Genomic DNA, 27710 nt, shown 5'->3' on the forward strand with positions numbered 1-27710 from the left:
GGACCCGAGATTCTGCATTTCTCCCAAGCTACCAGGTATTGCGGATGCTGCTGGTCCAGCACGTATCTAAATCTGCAAGCTCTGGCCCTGTGGCATACACAATGCAGCGTTTCTGTTTCTCACAACCGCTGAACTGGTGCCGCATCGCCTTGCCACACTGTCTGGGTGAGGGGCCATGCCAGCACCACAACGTGATTAGCTGTAACACGGACCCCAAGGCTGTCCAGGTGAGACTGCAGTGAAGGGAACCATTTACAGCTGAATCATTATTGTTCCCGTGGGACACTGACTGGCTCTCAGTGTGAATGCAAGGTCTGGTCGACTTCCTCAGGGCATTAGGGCATCACTTACTTCACCAACGTGTATATTTTTAAATGATTTTCAACGCCAGACCTCTCCCCCCAACCCCACCCCCCAGCCAGGTCTCTTTCCTTCCAAAAGGGATCTGAGGCTCACCACACTTTTTAATTCTTCCTCTTCTAAACCAGGTTAAAAGTATAAAACTTTTGGGGCACCTGGGTGGCTCAGTTGGTTGAGCGTCCGACTCTTGATTTTGGCTCAGGTCATGATCTCACCTTTTGAGTTCGAGCCCCACATCGTGCTCTGTGCACTGACCATGTGGAGCCTGCTTGGGATTCTCTCTCTGCCCCTCCCCTGATCGCATTCTCTCTCTCTCTCTCAAAATTAATTAATTTTTTAAAAAAAGCTTAAAACTTTTACTGTCCTCATGGCTAGAACAGTCCATATAAAAACTCCCAGCACTGGAAGAAAAGTAGTCTTTAATATTAGTCTTGCTTTTACCTACCATCATCTCCCGCCAAATCCACAGCCCCTCTCTCCAAAACTCAGAGACATGTAAGCTGGTTGAGGCAGAATACTTACAAGAAAATTTAAAACTCCAATACAAGGGAATTGGACAAACTGTAGGAAACATATTGTTTTCTGGCCCGCCATCTTTCTCCAGTCCTTATCCTTATTACTGGTCTCTCCCTCACTCTCTTCTACCCCTTCCCCTGGTCCTACCTTTCCAAACTGTCTCCCCCTTCCTGTCTTCCCCCTCTCCACTTTTCCCTCATCTCTAATCTCCACTAACTCTCCCTACTCTTCCATCCCCTCCCTGCCAACTCCTCCGAAGGGAAGTATCAAAATGAGGTGAGTAAGGATTTAAAAACACAGAGAGCAGAGCGCTAGCTGGGGATGAGGGAAGGGTTGGGCAGCATGGAGAACCCAACTGAGGAGGAATTGAAAGTGTTACCCATCTGTGTGGTTAGATAGAGCTCAGTTTTGGGGGGTTTCCAGCTAGTGTGACAGAGAGCCAGTGGAGAAGGGAATTTTAGCATGTGGGAAAGAGAGGGGTTTTCAAGTGAAGGGCTTGTGACAGCTACATGGGATAGGAAAAGCAGCACAGTCCAGAGGTTCTCCATGACAGTAGAGGACAGGCACAGTGGCAATATCCAAGGGAGGAGCCTGGAACTGGAGGGGGCTGTGGTCAGTAGTAGGATGTCCGGCGGGTAACTGCAGAGGTAGGGTGGTGCATGCCAGCAGAAGGAGACAAGAGGAAGGATTGTCTATTTAATGAGAGCCCAGATGGAAGGAGACATCCCTGAAAGTGAGGAGAGAAGAATGAGGTGTCTGAGTCCCTAATTCAGTGAAAATTTTAAATATTTTGGAAAATTCAAAATTATCTTTTGTATACAAATGCATTTCCTAGAACTTTAATAGGGACTCAATATAATTACTAAAACACTTCACTGATCATTACTAATAATAAATTTAGCATATTTCCACTATGCCAGGCCCACACTAAGCCCTTTTTTATTAAATATTTCACTTATGGGTAGTACTATTACTACTTTACAGATAAGGAAATCGAAGTTCAGAGAGGGTAAATATTTGTCTAAGGTCACACAGCTGGCATCAGAGCCCCAAACCCTCATAGTCTGATTCCAGAGTCCTTACCCACCATGCTATATTGTCTGCCAAAGTCAAATGTCCACAGAAGAATGAGAGTATAAAAGGTAAAACCTAAGCAAAGACAAAAAAACTTGGAATGAAATACGCCACAATGTTACCAGAGCCTGTTCTAACAGTGAGACTCCAGGTGATTTCTTTACAGTTAATTTATTTTATGTACTTTCAAAATGGTCTTTAATGATTATCTTACTTTTACAGTAATAGTATTAAAATGAAAAATATTTCAAATGGTAGTATTATTATTCGAAACTTTTTTTGCGGGGGAGGGAGAAGAGTTGCATTTGTTTAAACCCCCAAGGTCATTCATTAATATTGTCCCTATTTCATTTAAAGAGCTCACAAAATACTTTAAAGGAGCAGAGGGACACCTGGGTGGCTCAGTCAGTTAAGCATCCAACTCTTGATTTTTTTCAGCTCAGGTCATGATCCCACAGTTCATGAGTTCGAGCCCTGCACTGGGCTAACAGAATGGAGCCTATTGGGATTCTCCCTGTCTCTCTCTCTTTGCCCCTTTCTTGCTCATGTGCTCTCTTTTGCTCTCTCTCTCTCAAATTAAATACATAAACATGAAAAAGGGAAGGAAGGAAGGAAGGAAGGAAGGAAGGAAGGAAGGAAGGAAGGAGAAAAGAAAAGAAAAGAAAAGAGAAGAAAAGAAAAAGAAGCAAAAATGTAAATATTCAGTCCCAAAGTGCACTTTTTATCATTAGATCCTGATTGACTTTCAACATTCTAAGGAGCAGAGGACCAGCACACCAGGTCTGATAGCATGCAATTATTTGTAATATTTACACATTAAACTAGGGAATGAAAGGGATGGTTTTTAAAGGCTGAGCCAGGAACAGGCAGGGATAAATTCTTTGTACAATTCCTTCCATTTATTTCCTCGTAGATAAGTCTAAATTGGTGCAAAGTTGCTCTTAAACTAACCTCACTGCTGGTTAAGTATTTTGTTTTGTCTAAGGAAAGAAATATGTCTCACTGATGACCAAATCAAATAATATCTAGTATAATCCTAAAAAAAAAAAAAAAAGAAGTATTGAAAAGAGGTATGCAGATAGAACTTGTCGGTTTAGTTAGTGCTTTAAGAGGTAAAAAATTTAGGAGGAGGTCTGACTTTAAATGAGGAAGCTGTACTGGTAAGAAAGAAAACTGTGCACCACCACCACTTCCTGTTTTTGCCTCCAGTCCTTAGAGGGGGTTGTGGGTTTTATGAGCTCTCCCTTTATAACTTGACATGTCCTCCTTCCTCTTCTTCCACTCCACAAGAATAACTAGCTTACTTTCCCCTCAAACCTAGATCCTTACTTTTGAAAGTGATGCCCCCTTTATCACATTCTTAAAATGTATCTCCTGAGTGACAGAAAAATGCCATATAACCATTAAATAAAGGTGTGTGCTGTTTGGGGTGGGTATTTTGGACTTCCACTCCAGCAGGAATGGTGGATCTGGGGCTTCATTCATACTTTCCTAATGTTTATTCATTTGAGAGAGAGAGAGAGAGAGAGAGAGAGGGAGGGAGGGAGAGGGAGGGGCAGTGAGAGGGAGACACAGAATCCCCAGCAGGCTCCAGGCTCTGAGCTGTCAGCACAGAGCCCAACATGGGGCTCAAACCTATGGACTGCAAGATCATGACCTGAGTCGAAGTCGGAGGCTTAACCTACTGAGCCACCCAGGCGCCCCTGTCTCTTTTTTTTTTAATGTTTATTTCCTTATTCTGTAACGTGGGAGTGAGCAGATGAGGGGCTGAGAGAGAGAAAGAGAGAGAATCCCAAACAAGCCCCACATTCAGGGCAGAGCCCTATGTGGGGCTCTATCCCACGACCATGAAGTCATGACTTGAGCGGATGTCAAGAGTCAGACCCTTAATAGACTGAGCCCCCCAGGTGCCCCCCCTATTATTCTGTTTCCATGGTAACAATGCACATCTAAAGAGAGATGGAAGAGTTCAGAGGACTACACCAGGGGCTTGTTCCCCTCCCTCCCCAGCCCCACCACCAATCACACTGTCATCCTAACAAGTTCCTTAGCCTCATGAGTTCTTAAGTTTCTTTACCTATAAAACAGGAATGATAACTAGGGATTGTTCTAAAGATCCCATGACACATGTATACTTTATAACTATCTTCTTTTTTTTTCTAACTCTTAAAAAAAATAAAAGCTATTCTCAGTCAGCAAGCCACGCAAAAAAAAGAGGCTGCAGGTCAGAAGAGGTTTTGGTCAGTACGTTGTAGTTTGCCAACCCCTGGCTATAGACGTAGATCACTGATACGAGGTACCTGATGTGAGGTGAAGCTTGTGGCCATAGAACAAAGCAAAACTAACTGGCCCACACCAGGGCGGTTTTCCACTCTACTAAACCAACTACCACTCTGAGTAGTAAAAGTTCAAGCTAACTCGGAAATCCCAATTTCTGAACTATGCTGATCTGCAGTGCGGATACACATCTGGGCTACTGCAACCCAGGAAAGTGAACGAAAAGGCCGTGTGCATGATGGAGGTATTAACACTGGTAAGACCTTAGAGAGTACACTTAAGTTGCCTCTTGCAGGCTACGAAAAACACAGTGCTACAAAATAGAGGCCATGCTCTTCTCCTTGGGTCCTCGTCCTTGCCCGACAGCAGGTGCAACTCAGCGTCGACAGGACGGAGCCCACTCTCTGCACATGCTCTTGAGCCCGCGTGCTGCACACACACGCCCACCTCTCTGGGGCCCCGAGAACTGCCTTCTTGGAACCCCTTATCAGACACATCTTAGATGACTCACCAACTAAGCATAACTGCTCAACTTTTAAAAACAATGGGTGGGACTCCTCTCCTACGCTTGCCAACGCTCTCCGTTTAGAAAAGAGGCACTCGTTTTAAGCACAACATTAACCACTTTCCTATTTCCCTATTTCTGAAAAGCTTCTTAATCCAATGCATTTCAATAGAGTTCAATGGCACTGCCACTGTCCTTTCTACATGTATTTCAAATGTTGGCAAGCCTGAATGTGCCACTTCTCCCCTTCCAGCATTATTATTCCCAAACAAGAGGCTCTGATGCCAGTGATTTTCCCTGCCAGCTGAAGGGCAACGATTTTCTCTTCAGATCATTTCTAAGGAACGGTGACTATAACTCAAAGAATTTTAAAAACAAGTAACTGATTGACAAGAGGGTAGATGAATGTGACTATACAGATGGGCCTCCCAGGATCACTGGAAGAGCAGGGCTTCCCTATTGACTTCCTCTTTAATCGCATCATTTTTATATCACAAGATCCAGCGTCGTCTCTCCTCAAGAGGCAAAGAACTGCCGGCTTAAGAGTGCACAGGGGAAGACAACTTAACATTTACAAGGAAGAACCTGATAAGTAGCCACGCAGACCATCTTCATTACTGCTAAGAGCAAAGTGACCCTCTTGGCGAGTGTGATTCATACTTTTGGGAATCTACATAAAGTAACGAAGCAATGGCGGTTCTTGAACGTGCAGAGTACATATTTGTGAAGCTGTGCTGCAATCTCACCCGAACTCATAGAATTTGCTGGAAAAGATGCAGACTTCAGAGCTATGCTGAGGCAGTTATGTAAGCCTTATGCAAGCCTCCTGATATCAGGAGAAGCCCATTTTTGGTGACAGGATAATAATGATGAAATACCTGTAAGACATGAACAGGACTTAGGGCACTGTGCTGATGGGTCTCTGGTTCCAATTCCATTTCTGTCTTCCTTTATGTAGGCGAAGGCCCCTGGAAGTCTGATCTTGGGTTTACAGAGATCCTTATATTTTAGATTTACCCTTACTGGCATGGCTATTTACTGGTATGTTTGTAAACACTGTAATTATAGGTAATACAATGTTGCATCTTTTTGGTGGAAGGATAATGAAAAAAACGCTCCACAAAGGTAAATATTAAGAAATAGACAGAGAGAATTCACCTACAATTGAGGCAAACACTCAACCACAAAGTGAAGGTAATTGCTGTAAACTAAAAATGACAATTACTGTCCTTTTTGCAAGTAGCAATTTAACAACAAATGCCCTTTTAGCAACGCAATACCAACCTCTTACAGTATTTAACAGCCTCAGAACTATTTAGAATTTTCACATGAAGGAGGCAATCCCAGGAAAGTAACCAAGTAACCACTTGGTGGTGAGTCCCGTGCTAACCTTGTTATTATCATTACATCTCCAAAGCCCATTCCAAATTTGAGGGTGAACTAAGGGTTTTGGTTGATATTTTCCCTCTGATAAGTCTGCAATAATTATGAGAGCCCTTGTTTTTCCCTAAAGCCTTGTTTTTTGTTTTGCAAAATCTAATTCTTATATATTCATTCATTCATTCATTCATTCATTTCAATGAAACTTTATTGAGCATCATCTTATATGCAAGCAACTATTCTAGATCTTGTCGGGGCAGAGGGGATGTTTGAACAAGGAAGAATTAGACATTAGTCCTGCTCTTGTAGGGCTCAGAGTTCAATTGGGAAGGTAAAATATATGCCTAATTAATGGAAGTAATACTTGTAATTAGAAAGGTAGAGATTACACTGGAAACACAAGGGAGGGAGAGCTTCCCCTGCACGTAGGAGGATCAGGGAAACATTTTTGGAGATGGCATCCAACTGGGCTTTACAGGCCTATTGGCATTCAGCAGCAGAGACGGGCACGGGAATAGGGAGGTGAAAAAATCAAGGCAACGAGGACAGTGCAGGTGACCTTTACAGAAAAGAAGGGGATTAGTGTAGCTGAAAGGGAGGCAATCTAAAGGGAGATGGGATTGAAAATATAGTTTGGAACGGGTGGCACAGCACCAACGGCTTATTCTCGCTCTCGTGGTCTAAACATCAACACTGAAAATCTGTTTTTCCTCAAGTTTTCTGTGGGCAAGAGGGAAGAAAAAAAGCCTTATTGCATTGGTTTTAAGTTCTCTAAAACACAAGGTTTTTTTCCAACTAGATTCGTCCCCCAAAAGGTAGAAAAGAGAATACAAGGGCACCTGGGTGTCTTAGCTGGTTAAGAATCCAAATCTTGGTTTCAGCTCCAGTCATGATCTCATGGTTCATGAGTTCAAGCCCTGCATCAGGCTCTGTGCTGACAGCTTGGAGCCTGCTTGGGATTCTCTCCCTCTGTGCCCTTCCCCCACTAGCATTCTCTCTGTCTCTCACAGGATAAATAAACTTTACTTTAAAAAAAAAAAAAAAGAGAGAGAAAGAAAATACAAAGAGTGTAAACTTTGCACTTCTGCTCCACCCTAGACCCCGTGTCACTCTCCAGAAGTATCCACTGTCCACAGCTTGCTTGTGTGCCCTCCCGACTAGTCTGTAGGGTATATACGTATACAGTCTCCCTCTCTGCTCACTTCCACCCAGCATTCAGGCTTTTTCACATAATAATATTCCGGGGAAATTTTTCCACACCAGTACATATAAATCTAGTTTACTCTTTGACATAGTAGCCTAATATTTTATTTTATACAACTACTATGATTATGTAAGCAATTCCCTAATAATGGACTTGGCATCATCTGACATTGCTAGCACTTGTGTTTTAATTCTCAGTAAGAAAATTTAAATCTTTGGAAGGAATTAAATTCAAGGGCTCATGAAGACAGTGGGGAATCTTAAATAGCCACATGAGACCAAGTCAGGTGTAGATATGACAAATATGAAGCAGTTCAGAAGTTATATTGGTTTTATAATATACTTTAGGCATATATTTTACTGGCTGTGACCAGGAACTTGACCACTGCTGATCTACAATTTGGTGCATTTGATATTGCAGAACTATTTCCATTACAATGGTTCTTTTCGAAACAGTAAAATAATCCAGGAATACTGACAGATTATACAAGATGACTTTATTTTTTTTTTCTTCCAAGATTTTATTTAAATTCAAGTTAGTTAACATATAGCATTGGTTTCAGGAGTAGAATTTAGTGATTCATTACTTACATATAACACCCAGTGCTCATCACAACAAGTGCCCTCCTATACAAAGTGATTTTAAAGCTAAAATATTAACTTGCTAGTATCTATTGATAAGAATAAAATTTCTCTTGTGATGTACAGTAATAATGCAAATTTGGTTATGGAAGAGGCATCACTAAAAGGCAGTATAGTTTTTTGTCCCTTTTTCTTTTTAATGTTTATTTTTGAGAGAGAGAGAGAGAGAGCACACGAGGAGAAGAGGGGGCTGCAGAGAAAGAGGAGGACAGAGGGTCCAAAGCAAGCTCTGTGCTGACAGGAGAGAGCCTAATGTGGAGCTCAAACTCATGAACCATGATATCATGACCTAAGCCGAAGTCAGACACTTTAATAACTAAGCCAGCCAGGCACCCAAGCAGTATATAGTTTTAGTTTTATAGTATATAGTTTTAGATCACACAGGTTCTAGAGTCAAGAAAGCCTGGATGGGGGCGCCTGGGTGGCTCGGTCGGTTAAGCGTCCGACTTCGGCTCAGGTCATGATCTCACGGTCCGTGAGTTCGAGCCCCGCGTCGGGCTCTGTGCTGACCGCTCAGAGCCTGGAGCCTATTTCAGATTCTGTGTCTCCCTCTCTCTCTGCCCCTCCCCTGTTCATGCTCTGTCTCTCTCTGTCTCAAAAATAAATAAACGTTAAAAAAAAAAAAAAAAAAAAAAAAAAAAAAAAGAAAGCCTGGATGGAACCCTGGTTCCCCAACTTGCTAAGTAGTTATTAAGCCTCAGTTATTACTTCATCTGTAAAATGGAGCTAATACTTCTGAGTGGTGATGAAGATTAAATGAGATAATATGGCAAGTAGAATAGTGTTCAATAAATGTTAACCATTATTTAGTGACTACCTAATTAATACTTCAGCAAATACTTACTATATAGTGCTACTGAATACCAGGTGTTACATTACTGGTACTCTCTTCGTCTCTTTCTCTCCCTCACACACACACTCACAACATACACACCCACACCCACACACCCACACACTCTCTCATAGCAGCCCTATGAGGTTGGAACAGTACATAATCTTCTTGCGTGCCACTTTTCAAAGTGTTTTTAGCTATTTATCTTTTGTATCCTTACAGCCATAGAAAATAGAAAACAAGACTCAAAAAAGTCTGGAGTTGTAATGAACCATAATAAAATTTAAACTATTGTCTACATAGATTGTTACGTTGTTTTAGAATTATATTTGAAACAGATGGTTTAAAAACGCACTGTTTACAATAAATGATGACATCATTGAGCTCTCAGAAGTATCATGAATTACATTCTCCTTTTTCATGCTTTTATACCTAAGGACTACATTATTAAAATAATAATAAACAATAACACCTGCTAAGAAGTTATGGGAAAACATAAAGCATTTATTGCTTTGTCAGATTCTGTGTAGTTTAATAAACCTCTCATTTACCTACTGCTATGAGATGATACGTTCTAAAGACATTAACTTTCTATATAATGTATGCCTTTAATAGATATCTTTAGAAATGTAACTTTCCTGTTTTGGGCCAGAGTGAGGGAGACGGTAAAGTGAAATAAAAACAAAACCTGCCATTCTTACATGCCAATATTTACTTTTGATGCCACTTTGGCTATGACTGAGTTAAGGAGAAACTATGTAAAAAAAAAATCAGTGGTAGAACAGGAAGTTACAGTGGAAGATTCTTCAGCACCCATTGCATTTTCCTAGGATACTCACTCTTAGGAAAACTCACTTCAGTGGGTACATTTTACCCTGAGATACTTGTGCCTCAGCACATCCCCAAACGACTGCCTCTGGGTACAGCCCCGTTTTGTTTCCAACAGAGAACACCTCCTGTCAGAACAACGGTCAGCTGAGATTCCCCATTCCCATACCTCCTGTTCCTCAGATGGAATTATAGGGCTTCGGAATTCAGAAAAACACAAAACTGAACTGTATTCTTACAACAGGGCAGAGTTCGCCGAATCCAACTGAATCAGATGTGTGTTAAACAGAGATGACAGCCATTATGGTTAGGTCAAAAAAAAAATGAGCCCCAAACTCATCCAAGAAAAAGAAATCACTCCCACAAGTTTTCAGATGACTCCAGTGAAGAGCTCCGCACCCAGCCTCAGGGAGACTCGGAGGAGCCTTCCGGCTGCTTTTCTAAAGAAGTTTGGACAGGCTTGGACTCTTTTTCCATGTTGGCTAATATGAGTCTGGAACAGGGCCTTGTACCAGATGAAATATCTTGATCCTGCCAACTGCTTCTTGGCTTTGAGCAGCTGTAGGAGCAGCTGGTTTTACAACACACAGAGTGAGTCCTTGTTCTACATTTTGTGAAAAACTTTAAGTTTGGGTCTTTATACAGCTACCTTCGTGAGCTTTCACTTGATGATTTGTTGCGCCCGCTTTTCATGCATCTTGCAAATAACCGAATGATCTATAATAATTTTATGTAGGGGAAGTCTTCCTGCAACCATAAGAGTCAAGTTTTTCCAGTTCTTTGCTTCAGTTGGAAACTAAAGAGTCATGAGACAAGAGATCAATTATGCCTGAATCACTATAATTAAAAGTCAACTGAATTCTAGGAATGGTAGATTGAATACAAGAACTTACTCCTGCTCCCTCCTAAGAGCATGAGAGGACAATAATAACAAAATTTCAGAACTGGAAAGCAGACAAAGCTAAACCTTAAATTAGCAGTAGAGAAAGCCAAGACCAATCTAATTTTCACCACAGAATTCCCAAAAGGCCCTGAGAGCATTACTGGAAATAGGGAACACTGGAAGGGATAAACTAGAATAAAGGGGATCTTCAAGAGATAGTGAGATTTCCCAGACCAGGCCCCTGTTCTGTAAAGCTATGATTGCTCCCCCTCCATCTGGCAGAAGTATATACGTGAAGATACATTCTCTGGAAAGTATAAAATATAGGTGTCTGGGTGAGGGACTCAGTACAACTTGTTGGGGAGTGGGTACTGTCATGAAAGCTGGGATTCGGTGAACACATGCAAGTGAGATATTCACCACAAGCCCTACCCCCACCTTGGTTCCCAGAAAGATGGCAGAAATGCTCAGACCCTCCGGCAGGAGACAGGAAGATGCTGGGCAATCTGAAACAGCCAAAGAGTTACTGACACTGGTGGTTCCCCAAGTAAAGGGCTGTAGACAACCCTTTTAAGTGAAGCTATTGCCAACAAGCTCCCACTCACCTGTGCCGGGCTTGAATTAGGCTGGTTTCCCCCATCCCTTATTTTTAAATATAATAGACAAAGAAGGACCACCTAATACCTGAGGAAAGATTCCAAAATGAAAGAATCCAAAGCCAACAAACAAACTAAAAATGAACTTGCAACAGAGATACAATCAGCACAATTCAGACTGTGGGACCTCTATAGGACAAATGGCCCAGTTTCTTCAACAAATATATGGCATAGAATACAAAGGAGAGAGAGAATTGGGGGAACCTATAGATTAAAAGAAATTAGAACACATGTCAACCAATTGCACTATATGGACTTTATCTGAGTACTGATTTGGAAAATCCAATTGGTTTTTTTAAAATGAGATAAACAGGCAATTCAAATATTGTTTGGCTATTTGATGATATTAAGGAACTGTTGATAATTTTTAGGTACAACTATTATGGTTATGTTTTAGTCCATTATATATATGTACACACACACACATATATATGCAATACATATATATATGTAATAAATATACATATGTATACATATGTAATACATACATATGTAATACACATATACATATATATATATAATGAAAAATATACTGAAATATTTATGGATGAAATGATATGAGAGCTGGGATTTGCTTTGAGAGAATCTAGGTGAGGTGGATGATTAAATAGGTGAGGCCAGGAGATGACGGGAACATGGGAATCTCATACTATTCTTTCTACTTTATGTTCAAAATTTTCTGTAAAAGAGGAAAACTGTCATTAGAATCCTTGGAGAATACACTGAAATCATAAAACAAAATAACAGAATATCAAAAAAGAACATTCCAAGAATTTTTTAAAAGCTCCTGTAAATAAAAAAATAATAACAGAAATAATACTCAGTAAAGAGCTGGGAAAAAATTTGAGCACATATTCCAGAAACTAAAGAGAAAAATTATCGAAATGAAAATTTAAGAAAAGAATAAAAATTAGAGGACAAGTCCAGAAAGGTCCAGAATCTGGGGAGTAGTTCCAGAAAGAGTAAAAAGGGGAAAGAGGAGGAAGAAATTCATTAACACAATAGTGTATACGAAAATGTCCCCTGCGGCACCTGGGTGGCTCAGTCAGTTAGGCTTCCGACTTTGGCTCAGGTCATGATCTCACAGTTTTTGAGTACAAGCCCCATGTTGGGCTCTGTGCTGACAGCTCAGAGCCTGGAGGCTGTTTCAGATTCTGTGTCTCCCTCTCTCTCTCTCTGCCCCTCCCTCCCTAGCCTCTGTCTCTCTCTCTCAAAAATAGATAAACGTTAAAAACATATTAGAAAATGTCCCCAAACTGAAGACCATGAACTTCCAAAAGAAAAGGATGTACCAACAGCCTGACACAATGGATGAAAACAGGCCCACATCAAGACACATCACTGTAAAGCTGCAGAACATGGGGGACAAAGAGATTCAACAAATTTCCAGAAACAAAATAAAATAAAACAAAAACCCTGGCTATACAAGGACCGGGAATCAGGAGGATATGGGACCTCACACCAGAAGAGACCGGAAAACAATGGAGCAATACGTTCAAAATTCTGAAGGGAACTTACTGCCAATATAGAGTTCTATATCCAGCCAAACTGCCAATCAAAGGTGACGTCAGAATAAAGTCATGTTGCAGACATGGAGGCCTCAAAAAATTATTTCTATTCATCCCTTCTCAGCAACAAAAGGAAGAACATTCAGAAAGAGGAAGAAATGGAACATGGGGAACAAGGGGCGGGATCTAGCAGAGAAGAGAGGTGAAGGGGATTCCCAGAATGGTGACAAAGAGAGATTCCAAACTAGAAGTCTGTTCTCTCTGTCTCGGTTCCCTCATCCATCAAGCAGGGAAGTACTAATAGGACCTATCTCACAAACTTGCAAGGATTCAGCAGAGAACACTTAAGAATAGTACCTGCTACAAAGTAAGAGCTGCAAGAGTTGCTGTTGTTACCACCATCAAAGAATGGACCCTTCACTATGTTAAACATAGAACTACCTGATATACTGCAGTAACTAAAAAAAAAAAAAAAAAAGTAAATCAATGTAAAACACATTTCTGAGCTGAACATATTTCCAGCTTTGGAATAACTAAAATTAGTCACAGAACCATAGGGTTTCGGAGGTTGGCAGGGTTCTGAGATTTTTCTAGGGCAATTTCCTTGTTTTACAGAATAGGAAACTGAAGCTCAGAGTGGCCAAGTCACTTGCTTAAGACTACACAGCCATTTAGAAGAGGAATTGCGACTAGCAGTCGGGTGTTTCCTGCCACTGCTCTGAAAATCACAAGCGCAGCTGCACAAGCCACCCCGTGGCATCCTCAGAGGGTCAGAATTCCACAGATACCAATAAAAAAATCGCCAGAGAAATATTTTGTCCAACTCTTATCATTTTACCCTAAAACCTGGCACCTGGCTCAAGATATACATAAACAGAAAGGCTACATAGAAAGATCCACCCAGGGCAATAAAGAGAAGAGGCTACAGTTGGATTTACTGAGTTGGATGGACAATGAAGAAGAAATGCATTGAATTCACTGTCCTATACAGAGTTTTAAGTCTAGGAAGGACATCTTTAGTGATTTACACATAAGAGTATTAATCCCTAGAGGCACCTGGGTGGCTCAGTCGGTTGAGCGTCTGACTTCGGCTCAGGTCAAGATCTCGAAGTTCACGAGTTCCACGAGTTTGAGCCCCGCATCGGGCTCTGTGCTGAGAGCTCAGAGCCTGAAGCCTGCTTCGGATTCTGTGTCTCCCTCTCTCTCTGCCCCTCCCCAGCTAGTGCTCTATCTCTCAAAAATAAATAAAAACATTTTTTAAAAAAAATTTATAAAGAGTATTAATCCCTAGTGCTACTGACCAGTATGGCACAGCATGGCTGGACATCACTGATCCCTGAGTAATGGAATGGGTAACAATGTACTTTCACTGCAGTTTTCTAAGTCTTTCTAAAGGTATATACACAATTTGTAGGATTACTAGCCATTTCGGTCACTGCTTCCAAGCATAGATGATGCTCCTATCTAAACGACCCAGGGATACAGACTACTCAGCAAGGCCAACAAAGACGTGAGTGTAGTCTTGTGGGGAAAAGGCTGGAAGAAGAGAATGTCCTCCTTGCCTCATCAGGCAAAACACCCCTGACACTCCTTAGAGGTTTGAGAAGGGAATCAGGCTGGGTGAGAATTTTCCTGGTATAAATTCTATGTCTGTTTTCATCTTGTTCCAACTAAAAATAAGCTCTCTGTACATTTGCAGAAAATCCCATTCAACAGTGTGAGAAAAAGTTATTTAAAAACAAAATTGCCTAATTTCTTTTAACTAACTCTCAGAGAAAAGTACATGCTAATTTCTCATCTGTGCTTCTTGGCTATTTATTACAAACAAATTTACAATCACCTTTGGATATAGTACATGTTCCACTGCAATCCAAACACCGAAGTGGTGAGTGGTTGGATTAAATACCTCTTAATATTTTGACCTTTTAGCTGAGATTTAAAATGACAGGTAAAGAATCCAAAAATACCAAAAAAATGCTATCTTGAAATCTTTTAACCCTTTTTATAAATGCTTATTTTGGTGTTTTTGATTAATGAAAGATTTTCTCCTTCCACTTTCTTATAAACATTAGGTGCAACTTGGAAAATCATTCCAATAAACAATATAAAAGTATGTACTCACAACTTAGCCAAGTTAGTAAAAACATAAAATGAAATAAAAACTACTTGGAAATATTTCCAGTGTCTTCTGTACATGAACAGGAACATACAGAAAATACAGTTTTAAAATGGAAATTACAGCACTGTCAACACTCACAGAAAAAGTAGAATTCCGGTGTTTGCCAGGGCAAAGGCGAGTCCCAAAATCCCACTGCCCATAATGGCATTGCTTAGGTTAAAAACAGACATGCCTAAGGAGGTTGTTCCTGGAATCTAAACACAGAGACAAACATAAGCAAAACCGTCCCCAAGAAAGTTCATCATGTCAAAGTCTTTAAAGCACTATTAGGAACCAGTGCAGAAATAAAATTCAAGAAATACTTGTTTAGTGGTCTGGTTATTTTCCAAAATGGGTTTCAGGAGAAAACACACAGGGTCCATGGAATATCCTGGGGAATATAAATAGCTATACTTTTGGTAGGATGCTACATGCATTAAAAACATCTGTCCCAATTTATGGGATTAAAACAAATAAGCAAACTTTATTATAATGACACTTACATAGTCATCACATTTCTTTTTTTCCAAGTGGCTGTTAGTGAGACTTCTTCTACTTTCGCGATCAGAAATAAATTTGCTGTAAAGACATGCAGAATAATTTAATTTCACAATAATGATCGAAGGTTAACATTATTACTTATCAAAACATCACACAGGGAAAGTTATCAGTCAATTACTTAAGAGTTTACAGCCCCATTCAACCACCTTTCTGTTTTATTTTGCTTTGTCCCTTGCCAGTATTAGTTGTTTACACTCTTGTTTTACCAAGTAAACTATGAGTGTCCCAAGGGCAGATACTTTGCCTCATTTGTTTTTAAATTTTTTTTTAATGTTTATTTATTTTTGACACAGAGACAGAGCATGAGCGGGGGAGGGGCAGAGAGAGAGGGAGACACAGAATCCGAAGCAGGCTCCAGGCTCTGAGCTGTCAGCACAGAGCCCAACAAGGGGCTCGAACTCACAGACCACCAGACCATGACCTGAGCCGAAGTCGGACGCTCAACTGACTGAGCCACCCAGGGGCCCCACCTCATTTGTTTTTATACCCCTCACTGTACTTAGTACAAAACACTATTAACAGCAGGTGCTCATCCTGAGATGATATGAAAGACAACCCTAAATCAAAAAGAACTATAATCTCGAATCATTCAGATTCGAATCATTCAATATTAATAAATGACTATACACAATACAAGTTAACTTTTATGTAGATTTTTCTCTAACTGAAAATTAGGTAATGTCAAGGATACTATAAAGCTGGCATTTATTTTTTTAAATGATTATTTATTTTTGAAGTGGGGGAGGGGCAGAGAGAGAGAGAGAGAGAGAGAGGGAGACAGAGGATCCAAAGTGGGCTCCACACTGACAGCAAAGAGCCCGATGTGGGGTTCGAACTCACAAACCGTGAGACCATGAGTCGGATGCTTAACCAACAGCCACCCAGATGCCCTATAAAGCTGGCATTTAAAAGAATACTGGAGCGGCGCCTGGGTTTCAGTTGGTTAAGTGTCTGACTCTTGATTTTGGCTCAGGGCATGATCTCAAGGTTTGTGAGTTCGAGCCTTGTGTTGGGCTCCTAGCTAACAGCCTGCTTGGGATTCTCTCTCTCCCTCTCTCTACCCCTCCCCCACTCGCACACACACACTCTCTCTCAAAATACATAAAAACATTTAAAAAAAAAATAAAAATAGGGGCGCCTGTGGGGCTCAGTCGGTTAAACGTCTGACTTTGGCTCAGGTCATGACCTGGCAGTCCGAGGGTTCAAGCCCCACGTCAGGCTCTGTGCTGATAGCTCAGAGCCTGGAGCCTGCTTCAGATTCTGTGTGTCTCTCTCTCTGCCCCTTCCCTGCTCATGCTCTGTCTCTGTGTCAAAAATAAATAAACATTAAAAAAAAAAAAAAAAAAAAAAGAGGAGCGCCTGGGTGGCTCAGTCGGTTAAGCGGCCGACTTCAGCTCAGGTCATGATCTCGCGGTCCGTGAGCTCGAGCCCCGCGTCGGGCTCTGTGCTGACAGTGCAGAGCCTGGAGCCTGCTTCAGATTCTGTGTCTCCCTCTCTCTGACCCTCCCCCGTTCATGTTCTGTCTCTCTCTGTCTGAAAAATAAATAAACGTTAAAAAGTAAATAAATAAATAAATAAAACTTTAAAAAATTAATAAATAAAATTTTAAAAAGTATGTTTTAAAAAATTGAAGCAGGAATTCAGAAAGCTCTAAGAATCATCAAATATATTCAGGGTTAATATAAGAACTTTATGGCCTAAATTTCTAATTAAAAAAGAAAATTCCCCATTAAGAAAACAAATGTTATTGTCAAAGAAAGGGCCATTCATAGGTAAACTGTTGTATGTATTAGTAAAACACCTTAGGGATGCTTTTAGGCTCTTCTTCTGAAAATGTCATTGTCCGGCCTCAGCAAGAACTAGTCACAGTGAATTTTTTCACTAATAAACATGAAGCCGCTTGAACTGGACTATTTTCAAGCAGGTATCTTTAAACCGTACACTAGATTTTCATAAGCTGTTTTGAATGATGTGGTATTTCACAATAAAACATTTTTAAACGAAAGACAGATATCATCAATGTTGGTTTACTATAGCTACCTACCTTTTTCACCTTTAATCTAAGAGGTCTGGCTTCTCCCTGGCATTACTTCTCCAAGTTTGCTTCATTTTGCCCTGACAAACTAAAGATAAGCAATATACATACTATAAACTTCCTCTGGGACCATCACCTCATATAAGCAGCACAATCTCTGGCTTATTCCCTTCAGCATCTGCCTGTGTCTACAACCTGTCCAGTTACCGTGAGAGAGCGAAAGGAGGTAGAAGGAAACCTCGGTCTCCTGAAACTCAGGAGAAACTGTGCCACTAAAACCAGAATAGGTTTGACTGTGCAAACCTGAGATTAGATAAGGAATCCAGAGAAGGAAACGCTTCTTCTATTGGGTGGGACTAGCCAGAGGAAACTTAAAGGCAGACGCCTAAGAAATAGTATTGCAGGCTCTTAGCAAGAGAACATAATGAAAGTATCTTTGGAGACCAATCTGGCAGCTGGATAGCATTGTTATTAATGATTGGTGTGGCCCTTCTTTTGCCCTTAGCATTTTAAATCTTTACACAGAACTGAGGTTTACGGATCTGGCTGAAGAGGGGCAAGGGAAAGGTGTCTTCCTTTTCACACAGGCAGCCCAAAGAAAGTGGGTGCTGGACTTGCTAGGGTGAAATGGACTCCTATTTGGCGTAGCTATTAAGTAAAAGGCTCTATTTAATCAGGTTAATTTTAATAACTCGATTCTAACCAAATCTTCATCTAGAAGCTCCCTCATTTGCCTTTCTTGTGGAGGGACCTGTTTTCCAAATAGAATTTCCATTATTCTTTTAATGTTTACTTATTTATTTTGAGAGAGAGAGAGAGCGCGCGCTTGCGCAAGTGAGCACACAAGCAGGGGAGGGGCAGAGAGAGAGACAGAGAGAAAGAGAGAGAGAGGGAGAGAGAGAATCCCAAGCAGGCTCCGTGCCATCAGCACAGAACCCATTGCAGGGCTTGAACTCACAAACCATGAGATCATGACCTGAGCTGAAATGGAGTCGGATGTTTAACTGACTGAGCCACCCAGGTGCCCCCAAGAATTTCTATTATTTTTAAGTCAAAAGAAAAACCCCAACATTTTCAAAGAAACCAAACCAAACACCGATAAAACGCCTGTGACAGCAGATCTAAGTTCCTAGCCTGGCGGCACTCAGAGCTGGTGGCAGAGGACTGGTGGGCAGGGGATGGGCCACAGACACCTTGACACCAGGGGCATTCAGTAGGGTCAAACACTGTGCAACGTAAAAGGATAAAGAATAAAGTCCCTGCATGATTGCTGGATCTTTCCTACGGAACTTCTACAGGGGGAGTATGATAAATTGACATACAGTAGCAAGTAACCATTAAAAAGCACATCAGAAAACATGTGTATCAAGTGTCTCCCTGATTCTGCCTCTTCCAGTCTACTTTCTGCGGAGGTTAGGCTTAATAGGTTTTCCCAAAAATCTTCACTGGCTCCCCCACTGAAAAAGCTTCAAGTATGAATTCCCTGTACTGATTAATTTAATTTTGTCTCAATGTCCCAATCTTAGCTCCCCTGCTTCTCAAAATGATCTTCCCAAGAGGGGTGAGGCCTGAGACAAGACCAGTGCATTTTGAGAACAGAGACTGAAAACTCTGAAAAACAAGTACAGTTGACCCTTGAACAACACAGGGGTTAAGAATGCTGACCTCCTGTGCAGTTGGAAATCTGTGGGGAAACAGGTTTTGCTTACATAAATGGGTTAGAAGTTTAGGACAGAAAGCCACCACCATGGGGCGAAAGCACCCAAGGTTAGCTAGCAAGATATTATAATGGGATCACGAGTAACTTGTGATATCACTTGCAGTAAATTACTTTCCATCTGATGCCAATATACTATTGTGCTTTGATCACAAACTCCACTTGCCCCCCAGACCCTTTGCTTCTTACACACATAAGTTAATGATAACTGTCTGACTGTTTTCTCCATGCTCAAGTGTGTAATATCTGGTTTTCTTCATGCTCACCATGTGGGTAATATCCTGTGAGCTCAATAAATACGGAGACAAAACACCTGTTTGGGGCTCTTGTCTCCTCCCTGACATTAGCCTCTCTTGTATTCAATTCTGCATCTGCTCTCTTTCTGGACAAGAGGGCACTCCAGACTCATAGTCTGCAACAGAAATCCACGTATCACTTTTGACTCCCCCAACACTTAACTAGTAATAGCCTACTGGAAGACTTACCGATAACACAAACAATGGATTACACATACTTTGTATGTTACATGTATTATATACTGTATTCTTACACTGAAGTGAGCTAGAGAAAAGAAAACTGTATTAAGAAAATTATTTCCAGGGGTGTCTGGGTGGCTCAGTCAGTTAAGCGTCCGACTCGTGGCTTTGGCTCAGGTCATGATCTCACAGTTTGTGAGTTTGAGCCCTCCATCAGGCTCTGCACTGACAGTGTGGAGCCTGCTTGGGATTCTCTCTCTGTCCCTCTCTCTCTGCCCCTCCCCTGCTCTCTCTTTCTCTCAAAAACAAATAAAAACTTCTAAAAAATTTAAAAAAAAATTATTGCCAGTACTGTACTGTATTTGCTAAAAAAATTGGACCCATGCAGTTCAAACCTGTGTTGTTCGAGGGTCAACTACAGTCGGAATCCACTCTCTCTTCAGGAGACCCTGCTCTCAGCCAGTGCAGTTCTGCCTGTTCAAAATACATTTTTTTTCTTTTTTTAAGATTTTAAAAAGTGTATTTATTTATTTATTTATTTAGAGAGACAAAGAGAGAGAGACTGCAGGAGGGGCAGAGAGAGAGAGAGAGGCAGAGACAGAATCCCAAACAGGCTCTGCACTGATAGCACAGAGACTGACGCAGGGCTCAAACTCAAGAACCTTGATATCATGACCTGAGCTGAAATCAAGAGCTGGACACTTAACTGACTGAGCCACCCAGGCACCCCTGTCCTCCCAGTTCAAAGCCCTCATCTTCCATGAGTCTTCTTATACTCTGGTCTGAATGGAGTTTTCTGACTCTGACCTATTTACTATTTTTCTGTGGCACAGACTGAGCCATGAGGTCACTTTGCATCCCGAGCGGTTATGTGGTGTCCTCACTCCCTCTCCTTCCAAATGTACCTGCCCATGCAGTAGCAACTCAGAAGACCCTCCACAAACCAAATATGCATCTTCTTTTTAGGAATTATGGAGTAGCTTAGGCTGCAGGGAAATCTAGCTCAGTAAGAATGAAGTACTGAAAGAACGCCTCTTTATTCTCTTTGTGTTGTTCCAAAATGTTCTCCTCTTTATATCTCTTTATATCTTTGTATTTCTGTAAACTATTTTCTAAAAACAAATGAAGCCAACCTTTTTTGTAATGGAAAAGTCTATTCAAAATAACTAGGTCATGCAGCTTATCACAAGTTTCTGTTATCTCACCATTTAAAAAATGCAATTGCGTGTTAAAAAGCACTGACCTCTGGCAAAGAAACTGAAATAAAATTTCTATTTACTGACTTAAAAATGGGCTATGGGCAAGGGTGCCTTTGACATGTGGTCTCAGATGATAAAGGTATTATTAAAAAAAGAGTTTCCACAGGGTCGGTCTGTACCCACAAAGCAGAATTCAACCAACTCTTAGGTAGCCAATTGTTCTGCAAACAAAACAAAACAAAACAAAAACCTACAGTGTCTGTCGTGGTGACCTTCAATAGACAAAGCCTTAAAGAGGATGTAGGCGTTATACTGAGGTAGTGTGAAAGGAGGAGAGAAACATAGAACAGTTATTTAAAACCAAAAATAAATCAGCAACAACAACAATCCAGTTAAGGATGGGTTGTACAACAAGAAGAAAATCTTCCTATTGTAATCTCCACCAATCAGGTTCTTACTAGATTATAGTGTTTCATTTAAAGATTCGTCACACAAAAGGGATGAGTGGTTGAACTTAAATGACCTTTGTGAGTTCCTTCCCTGAAATGTTAACAATCTATTAAAAAGGAAAAGGAAAAAAGAACAAGAGCAAAGAAGCAGGTAACAAAGAGACTGGAAAACATGAAAGAATGAAAGACACAGGAAGGCATTTCAAGAGAAGACTGATATAGATGGTCAACGACACATGAAAAGATGATCAACATCACTCATCATCAGGGAAATGCAAATCAAAACCACAACCAGATATCACTCCACACTTGTCAGAATGGCTTAAATTAAAAAACACAAGAAACAGTAAGTGTTGGTGAAGATGTGAAAACAAAGGAACCCTTTTGTACTGTTGGTGGGAATGCAAGCTGGTGCAGCCACTGTGGGAAACAGTACAGAAGTTCCTCAAAAAGTTAAAGATAGAAATACCATATGATCCAGTAATTCCACTACCAGGTATTTACCCCAAGATTATGAAAACACTAATTTGAAAAGATATATGCGCCCCTATGTTTATTGCAGCATTATTTATAGTAGCCAAATTATGGAAGCCACCCCAGTATCCATTCACAGATGAATGGATAAAGAAAATGTGGTATATATCTACAATGGAATATTTCTCAGCCACAAAAAAGAATGAAATCTTGCCATTCACAACAACATGAATGGACCTAGAGGGTATTATGCTAAGTACAATGTCAGTCACTGAAAGACAAATACCATGATTTCACTCATATGTGGAATTTAAGTAACAAAACAAATGAATAAAGAAAAAAAGAGACAAAAAAACAGACTCTTAACTATAAAGAACAAACTGATGGTTACCAGAGGGCAGGTGGGTGGGGGGATAGGGGAAATAGGGGACTGGGATCAAAGAGTGCACTTACTGTGATGAACACTGAGTAATGTACAAAATGTATACAATTGTTGAATCACTATATTGCACGCCTGAAACTAATATTACACTGTATGTTAACTATACTGGAATTAAAAAATAAATTAATGAAAAATTAAAAATAAATAAAGAGAAGACTGAGAAGTAAACAAAGCCTTACTTGATGGGTAAACTCTACTGAAAAGAGAAAAAAAGGAGGGGAAGGAGACTTTAACTGGAACAGGATCCATTAAAGAAAGGAAAGAATTTTCTGACATGAAAACTGAATTCAAGAAGTTATAGAATCTCCTTCCCTAAGGTTTAGACAAGATAATTAAATTTTCAAGGGTCCTTCCAAGCGATACATATTTAGTACATAAATTCTGAAAGATACAGAGGGACCAAAACAAAGGCTAGTACAGGGCATAGTGACAAGAGTTGTCCCAGATTCTTTTAAGAAAAATCTTAGTAAGACACTCAAATTTTGTTAGATGCTTCTAGGGTCGTAACAACACTAACTCTACATCGAGATGAGAACAGCAGTAGATAGATATTAAAATACATGAATATGTGCATGGACACAGAATAATCTACTAATATTTCGACAACTTTAACATTTCAACAGCTTTAAGGTAACAATAACCGGCCACCATGCAAAACCTTAAGCAATGCTGTTATTCCTTGGGGTGGAGAAGACAGACGTGCTTACCAAAGAAAGAGGGTTGCACTGTTATTGATACATACTTTTCTCATACTAAAAGGCTTACTATTGCTGGACACTGCCAAGTACTTTACATGGGTTTTCTCATCTGTTTTCACAATAATTACACGGGCTAGTACTATTATTAGCTCCATTTTAGAGAAATTAAGTAACTTGACTGAAGTCACATTGCTAACAACTAAAACTGTTGAGCCAGGATTTGAATATGAGCTGGCTGAATGCAGAGCCTGAATTTTAACCTACAAACAGTATAACAGTATTGCATTTAATATTCCCCAACGATCCCATGAGGTAAGGTATTATTATCATCCCTGTCCCACAGGGATGGCACTAAGGTTCGAAGCATCAGACCACACAACATCTATTGATGGAGCCAGGATTCAATACAAGTCTAAATCCAAACCATGCACTAACTGTTCTGTGTGTGTGTGTGTGTGTGTGTGTGTGTGTGTGTGTGTCTTTGTCTGTCTCTCTCTCATTTAACAGATATTTTGTAACATCCACCCTGTACCATGCACTATTATCATACCATATCATACCATTACAAGGTGTAAGAAATAGAAAGATGATTAAGATGACTCTTTCTCTTAAGCTTACACCTAGAAAGTTTGAGCTTGCTACTACTAAAGTGTAATCCATGGATCAACAATACAGGCATCACCTGGGAGCTAGCTGGAAATTAGAATGTCAGGACCCATCCCAGACTTCCTGAACCAGAATCTGCATTTTAACAAGGTTTCCAGGTGTTTCATACGCACGTTAAAATATCACCACTACTGGTCTAGTGGACATTTTGAAAGGATTTGCTGTTTCAGGTATAGATTTCTATGACTACAACCCAAAAATTAGGGCATGAAAGAAAACAAATGAACTGGAATAAGGGCAGGTGTCCTAATACCAAAATGGCTCTACTCCATTTTTAACTAAACTTAAAAAGACTAGTCTTTTTTTTTTTTTAAGTTTATTTTTTTTATTTTTTGAGAGAGACAAAGACAGTACTAGCTGGGGATGCGCAGAGAGAGGGAGGAGACAGAGAATCCCAAGCAGGCTCTTCAATGCCAATGCAGGGCCTGATGCAGGGCTTGAACTCATGAAACCATGAGATCATGACCTGTGCCAAAACCAAGAGTCAGATGCTTAACCAACTGAGCCACCAGGTGCCCCAAAAAAAGATGATTCTCATAGTATCCTCGTGGGGAGTTTCTGGGCAAAGTTACCAGTTACATGCCAGGTAAGGAGAGACCAACATTTGTTTTCAACATTCTCTCTAGCTTCCTAAAAAGAGGCAGTGTGACCTAAAAACTCACTCCTTTGGGAGTTGGCTCTCTTAGATTCATATAATTGAGCCTACTTTCCTCTCACCAATGTGAAAAAGCCACAAGAAGTGTGAAAGGTATTTAGGTACAGCTTTTGCAGGAATCATGATGGGTGTCTTTTTTGTTTTTTTGTTTTTAATTTGCCTTTTTTTTTTTTTTTTTTTGGCTTCTCGTTGTCATATCCTGTTTTTAATTTGAATTGTCCTAGAGCCAGGAATGAAGCAAGATTCATGAACTGTGTCAGTGAAAGAGAGGATATTAAAGAAAGAAATGCCTCACACTGTATTTGCAGCAGCGGAACCAAATTCCACAAAGCAAGCGGTCAGCACCAGCCAGCTCTCCCGCTGTAGCTGCTTACTGCCTGAGTCACAGCCTGTGAGGAAGTGAGCTCACCCAGGCAAGGTGCCCAAGCCACAGGCGAGAATGGATATTTCCAGTCACTGCAAGCTGTAACCTCCTCAAAAACTTAGTATTTTCAGTTTAGTAAGTACAACATTTAAAGATCTGGCTCAGATTCTAAACTGAATATTATCAATGACTCACTTGAAGGTCCTCCAGGTTTGCACTGCTTTGGGAATGAAGCTTCATTATCAAACCAAAGTGTCCTAGTTGTGAAATGGTTAGAATCCCATGCACCATTAAGTGGAGGTCAGCAGTGACTGCGGGACGCTCCAGGTATACAGAGCTTAAAATAGCACTGGTAGAGTTAAATAAAACCAGTAAAGACGATCTTTTTCACTAATGCCCCAGCATTATAGTCAGAGGCAGCAGGAGAGGAGCAGAACGACAGGGATTTCTCACAGTCCTGTGTGTGCCCTTGGACAAGTTACTTTATTTCTCGATGCCTGAGTTTCCTTATTTGTAAAACGCATTTTTAAACCATCCTTATTTGCAAAAGAATGCATTGCATGAGGTTATAAGGAAAAATGGCAATATATGTAAAAACACCTGGCGCTCAAGAAATGGTAATTATTATTGATAATGACTCAGAAGAGGTGCAAGAAGCAAATTTGCATCCAACAATAAGAAACATCATAACACAGTGAACTTGGATAATAACGAGGAAGTGTCTGGGTTGCAGACTTAACCTCTAAGAACATTTAAGGAAGGGAAAAGGGAGACGAGGCAGGGTTGGAATTTCTGAGTTTGTAAATGATGGCAGCTGAGTCCTTTGCTGGACTTCCAACTGTACGCCGTATCAGAACACAGAGCAGATTTCCAGAAACACTTTCCACAAAGATGCCTGGTGAGCTGACATGTTTTCCTTTTCCTCAATCCCAATTTCCTTCTGACCACCCCCCAAATGTATAGATCGGTGGTGATCCCAATTTCCTTCTGACCACCCACCCCCCAAATGTGTAGATCGGTGGTGTTCTAATAAGGGGTCGTGTCTACTCTGCTCTCTTCCCCTGGTCTTTTAGGAGGGCTGCATTCTTCAAGCAAACCACAACACTGAGTCCCAAGCTGGAGAGCGTCCTGCTAAGGGATCTACATATGCTGGCTATAAAATCAGTATGTCAGAGAATGCCTCAGATCACTTTTTTAAAAAAGACACTGGTCCTGGGACACCTGGGTGGTTCAGTTGGTTAAGCGTCTGCACTCAGCTCAGGTCATGATCTCACAGTTCATGGGTTAGAGCCCTATGTCAGGCCCTGTGCTGACAGATTCTCTCTTCTTTCTCTGCCTCTATACTGCTTGCACTCTCTCTCTCTCAAAATAAATAAATAAACAAACCAAAAAGAAAAAAGACACTGGTCCTACCCTTCTAACTTAAGAAACATAGGACCCGAGAGCTGCAAGGACACGCTGAGGTCACAACTGGGGCCGAGAACTCTGAGGGCAGACTCTTCCCATCTGCCTCCCTACTTTCTCTCACTCGTGCTCTGTTTTCTTTCTGTTTCATGTACTAATTCTCTACTACATTTTCTCAGAGAGCCACTGGGGCTAACCCATTGTTATTATTATTTAAAAGCTGTGTCATAAATGATGCTTGCAATAATGTGTTTGCAGTTTTAAAATGGGAACATTGGCAAATAAGACGTGGACCATTGTTGATTAGTATGTGGGTGAGGGCAGACGAGAGTGTTACACACTCAGATACGGGATGCGGCAAAATTCCAGCAGTCTGTCTAATTCACAAGCACAGAGCTTTGAAAAGTTAGAGCTGGTTGGGGTCCAGTGTATTGATATTTTTTTATTAGACTCAATTGAAAGGATGAATAAATTACTTTCCTATTTGTTTCATCTGCTATTGCATACTATGCCCAACAGATGTCACATAAGAAATTCAGATTAGATTTTCAAATGGAGCATAACTTTAGTAATGAATAATTCAAGGGAAAAACTGAAAACCAGAATAATATTTTAGAGACATTTCTTTCATTGGATAGAAAGTGTTAGTGGAAAAATACTCACCTATTTATCTGACCATTTTCTACTTCAGTGAAGTCATTGGAATCGTTGCTAATGTTATCATCTTCGGGCACGGTCATGTTTTGCAACTCTGTTAATTCGAGTCCACTTTTGAAATGCATCATGTTTAGAAAGTATCTGTGGTCAAAAAATTAGTCCAAATTCTGCTCTGAGTGTATTACAAAGGGATAGCAGCAAAAATAGAAGCTTGACACCCCTAAAATACAACACAAGAAAACATTATTAAACATATGAATACCGCCACTGATTAAAGATAAACTATTACAAGCAAAAAAAAAAAAAAGTTTACCGATAATTTAACACATTTTGCTATCTAATGCATTAAAGCAATCTTTGTACATCTAGTTATAGAGGTTTATCTCTAAATTTTATGCCTGTCATAAATCTCTCTCCATCTCAACTACAGAGTGAATCATGTCCTGTAATCTTTGTGTTCACGTTTATAGGAACACCATGTCAGCTGCAGGCAATACCGATGCCCTTTTATGAAACAGTGTGTTTAAAATGAAAGCGACTCAGTTATTTTAGTGCATCTGATCACAGGGCACACACATCGTGGGTGCAGACGACAAAGACACAAAAGCACCTCTGATTTAGCAATCCCAGTTTAATAACAATGCAAATCCTCAATAAATGGCATCATGAGGGATCAACTACCCAACCTGGAGGTCAAGCAGCAAAGGACAAATCTGTGTTTTGAAATTTAGCAAACACTTTATCCATCAACTGCGAGAGATTAAATCAATCTCTTCAATGAAATCACTCCATGTCAGGGAATTAGGGAATTAAAAACTCATACTCTGGGGATTTAGGTTAATCCACCTAAAACTATATTTCCTCTCCAGAAACGAAAGACTTGCAGAGTTCATATTCTCCCCCACATGGATGAGCAGAACTTACATTTCAATGGTGTAGAAGAAGGAAAAGAGTTTCAGACACACAACATCACAAATTAAGAAGCAGATGGCAGAGTGCCTGGGTGGCTCAGTCGGTTATGCAGCCGACTCTTGATTTCAGCTCAGGTCATGATCTCGTGGTCCACGGAGTCAAGCCCTGTGTTGGGCTCT

At 40.6% G+C, this 27710-nt stretch overlaps 1 protein-coding gene across 4 annotated transcripts in view; it reads right to left on the bottom strand.

Annotated features, from left to right (window-relative positions):
- Nucleotides 1–27710, bottom strand: part of SLC38A1 (solute carrier family 38 member 1) — a 68302-nt gene that overhangs the window by 25313 nt on the left and 15279 nt on the right. For 3 of the 4 annotated variants that reach the window (XM_042946312.1, XM_042946313.1, XM_042946314.1), the window contains 3 exons: nt 26626–26839; nt 15326–15401; nt 14922–15037 (listed from right to left, as the gene is read on the bottom strand). In XM_042946312.1, coding sequence (XP_042802246.1) covers nt 14922–15037; nt 15326–15401; nt 26626–26747 — 314 coding nt within the window. In that variant the 5' untranslated portion in view covers nt 26748–26839. Of the gene's footprint in view, nt 1–14921; nt 15038–15145; nt 15214–15325; nt 15402–26625; nt 26840–27710 lie in introns of those variants that run through there. The other variant, XM_042946315.1, reaches the window with a different exon arrangement.

The sequence above is a fragment of the Panthera leo genome, chromosome B4 (assembly GCF_018350215.1).
Source record: "Panthera leo isolate Ple1 chromosome B4, P.leo_Ple1_pat1.1, whole genome shotgun sequence".
Classification (NCBI taxonomy): Eukaryota; Metazoa; Chordata; class Mammalia; order Carnivora; family Felidae; genus Panthera; species Panthera leo.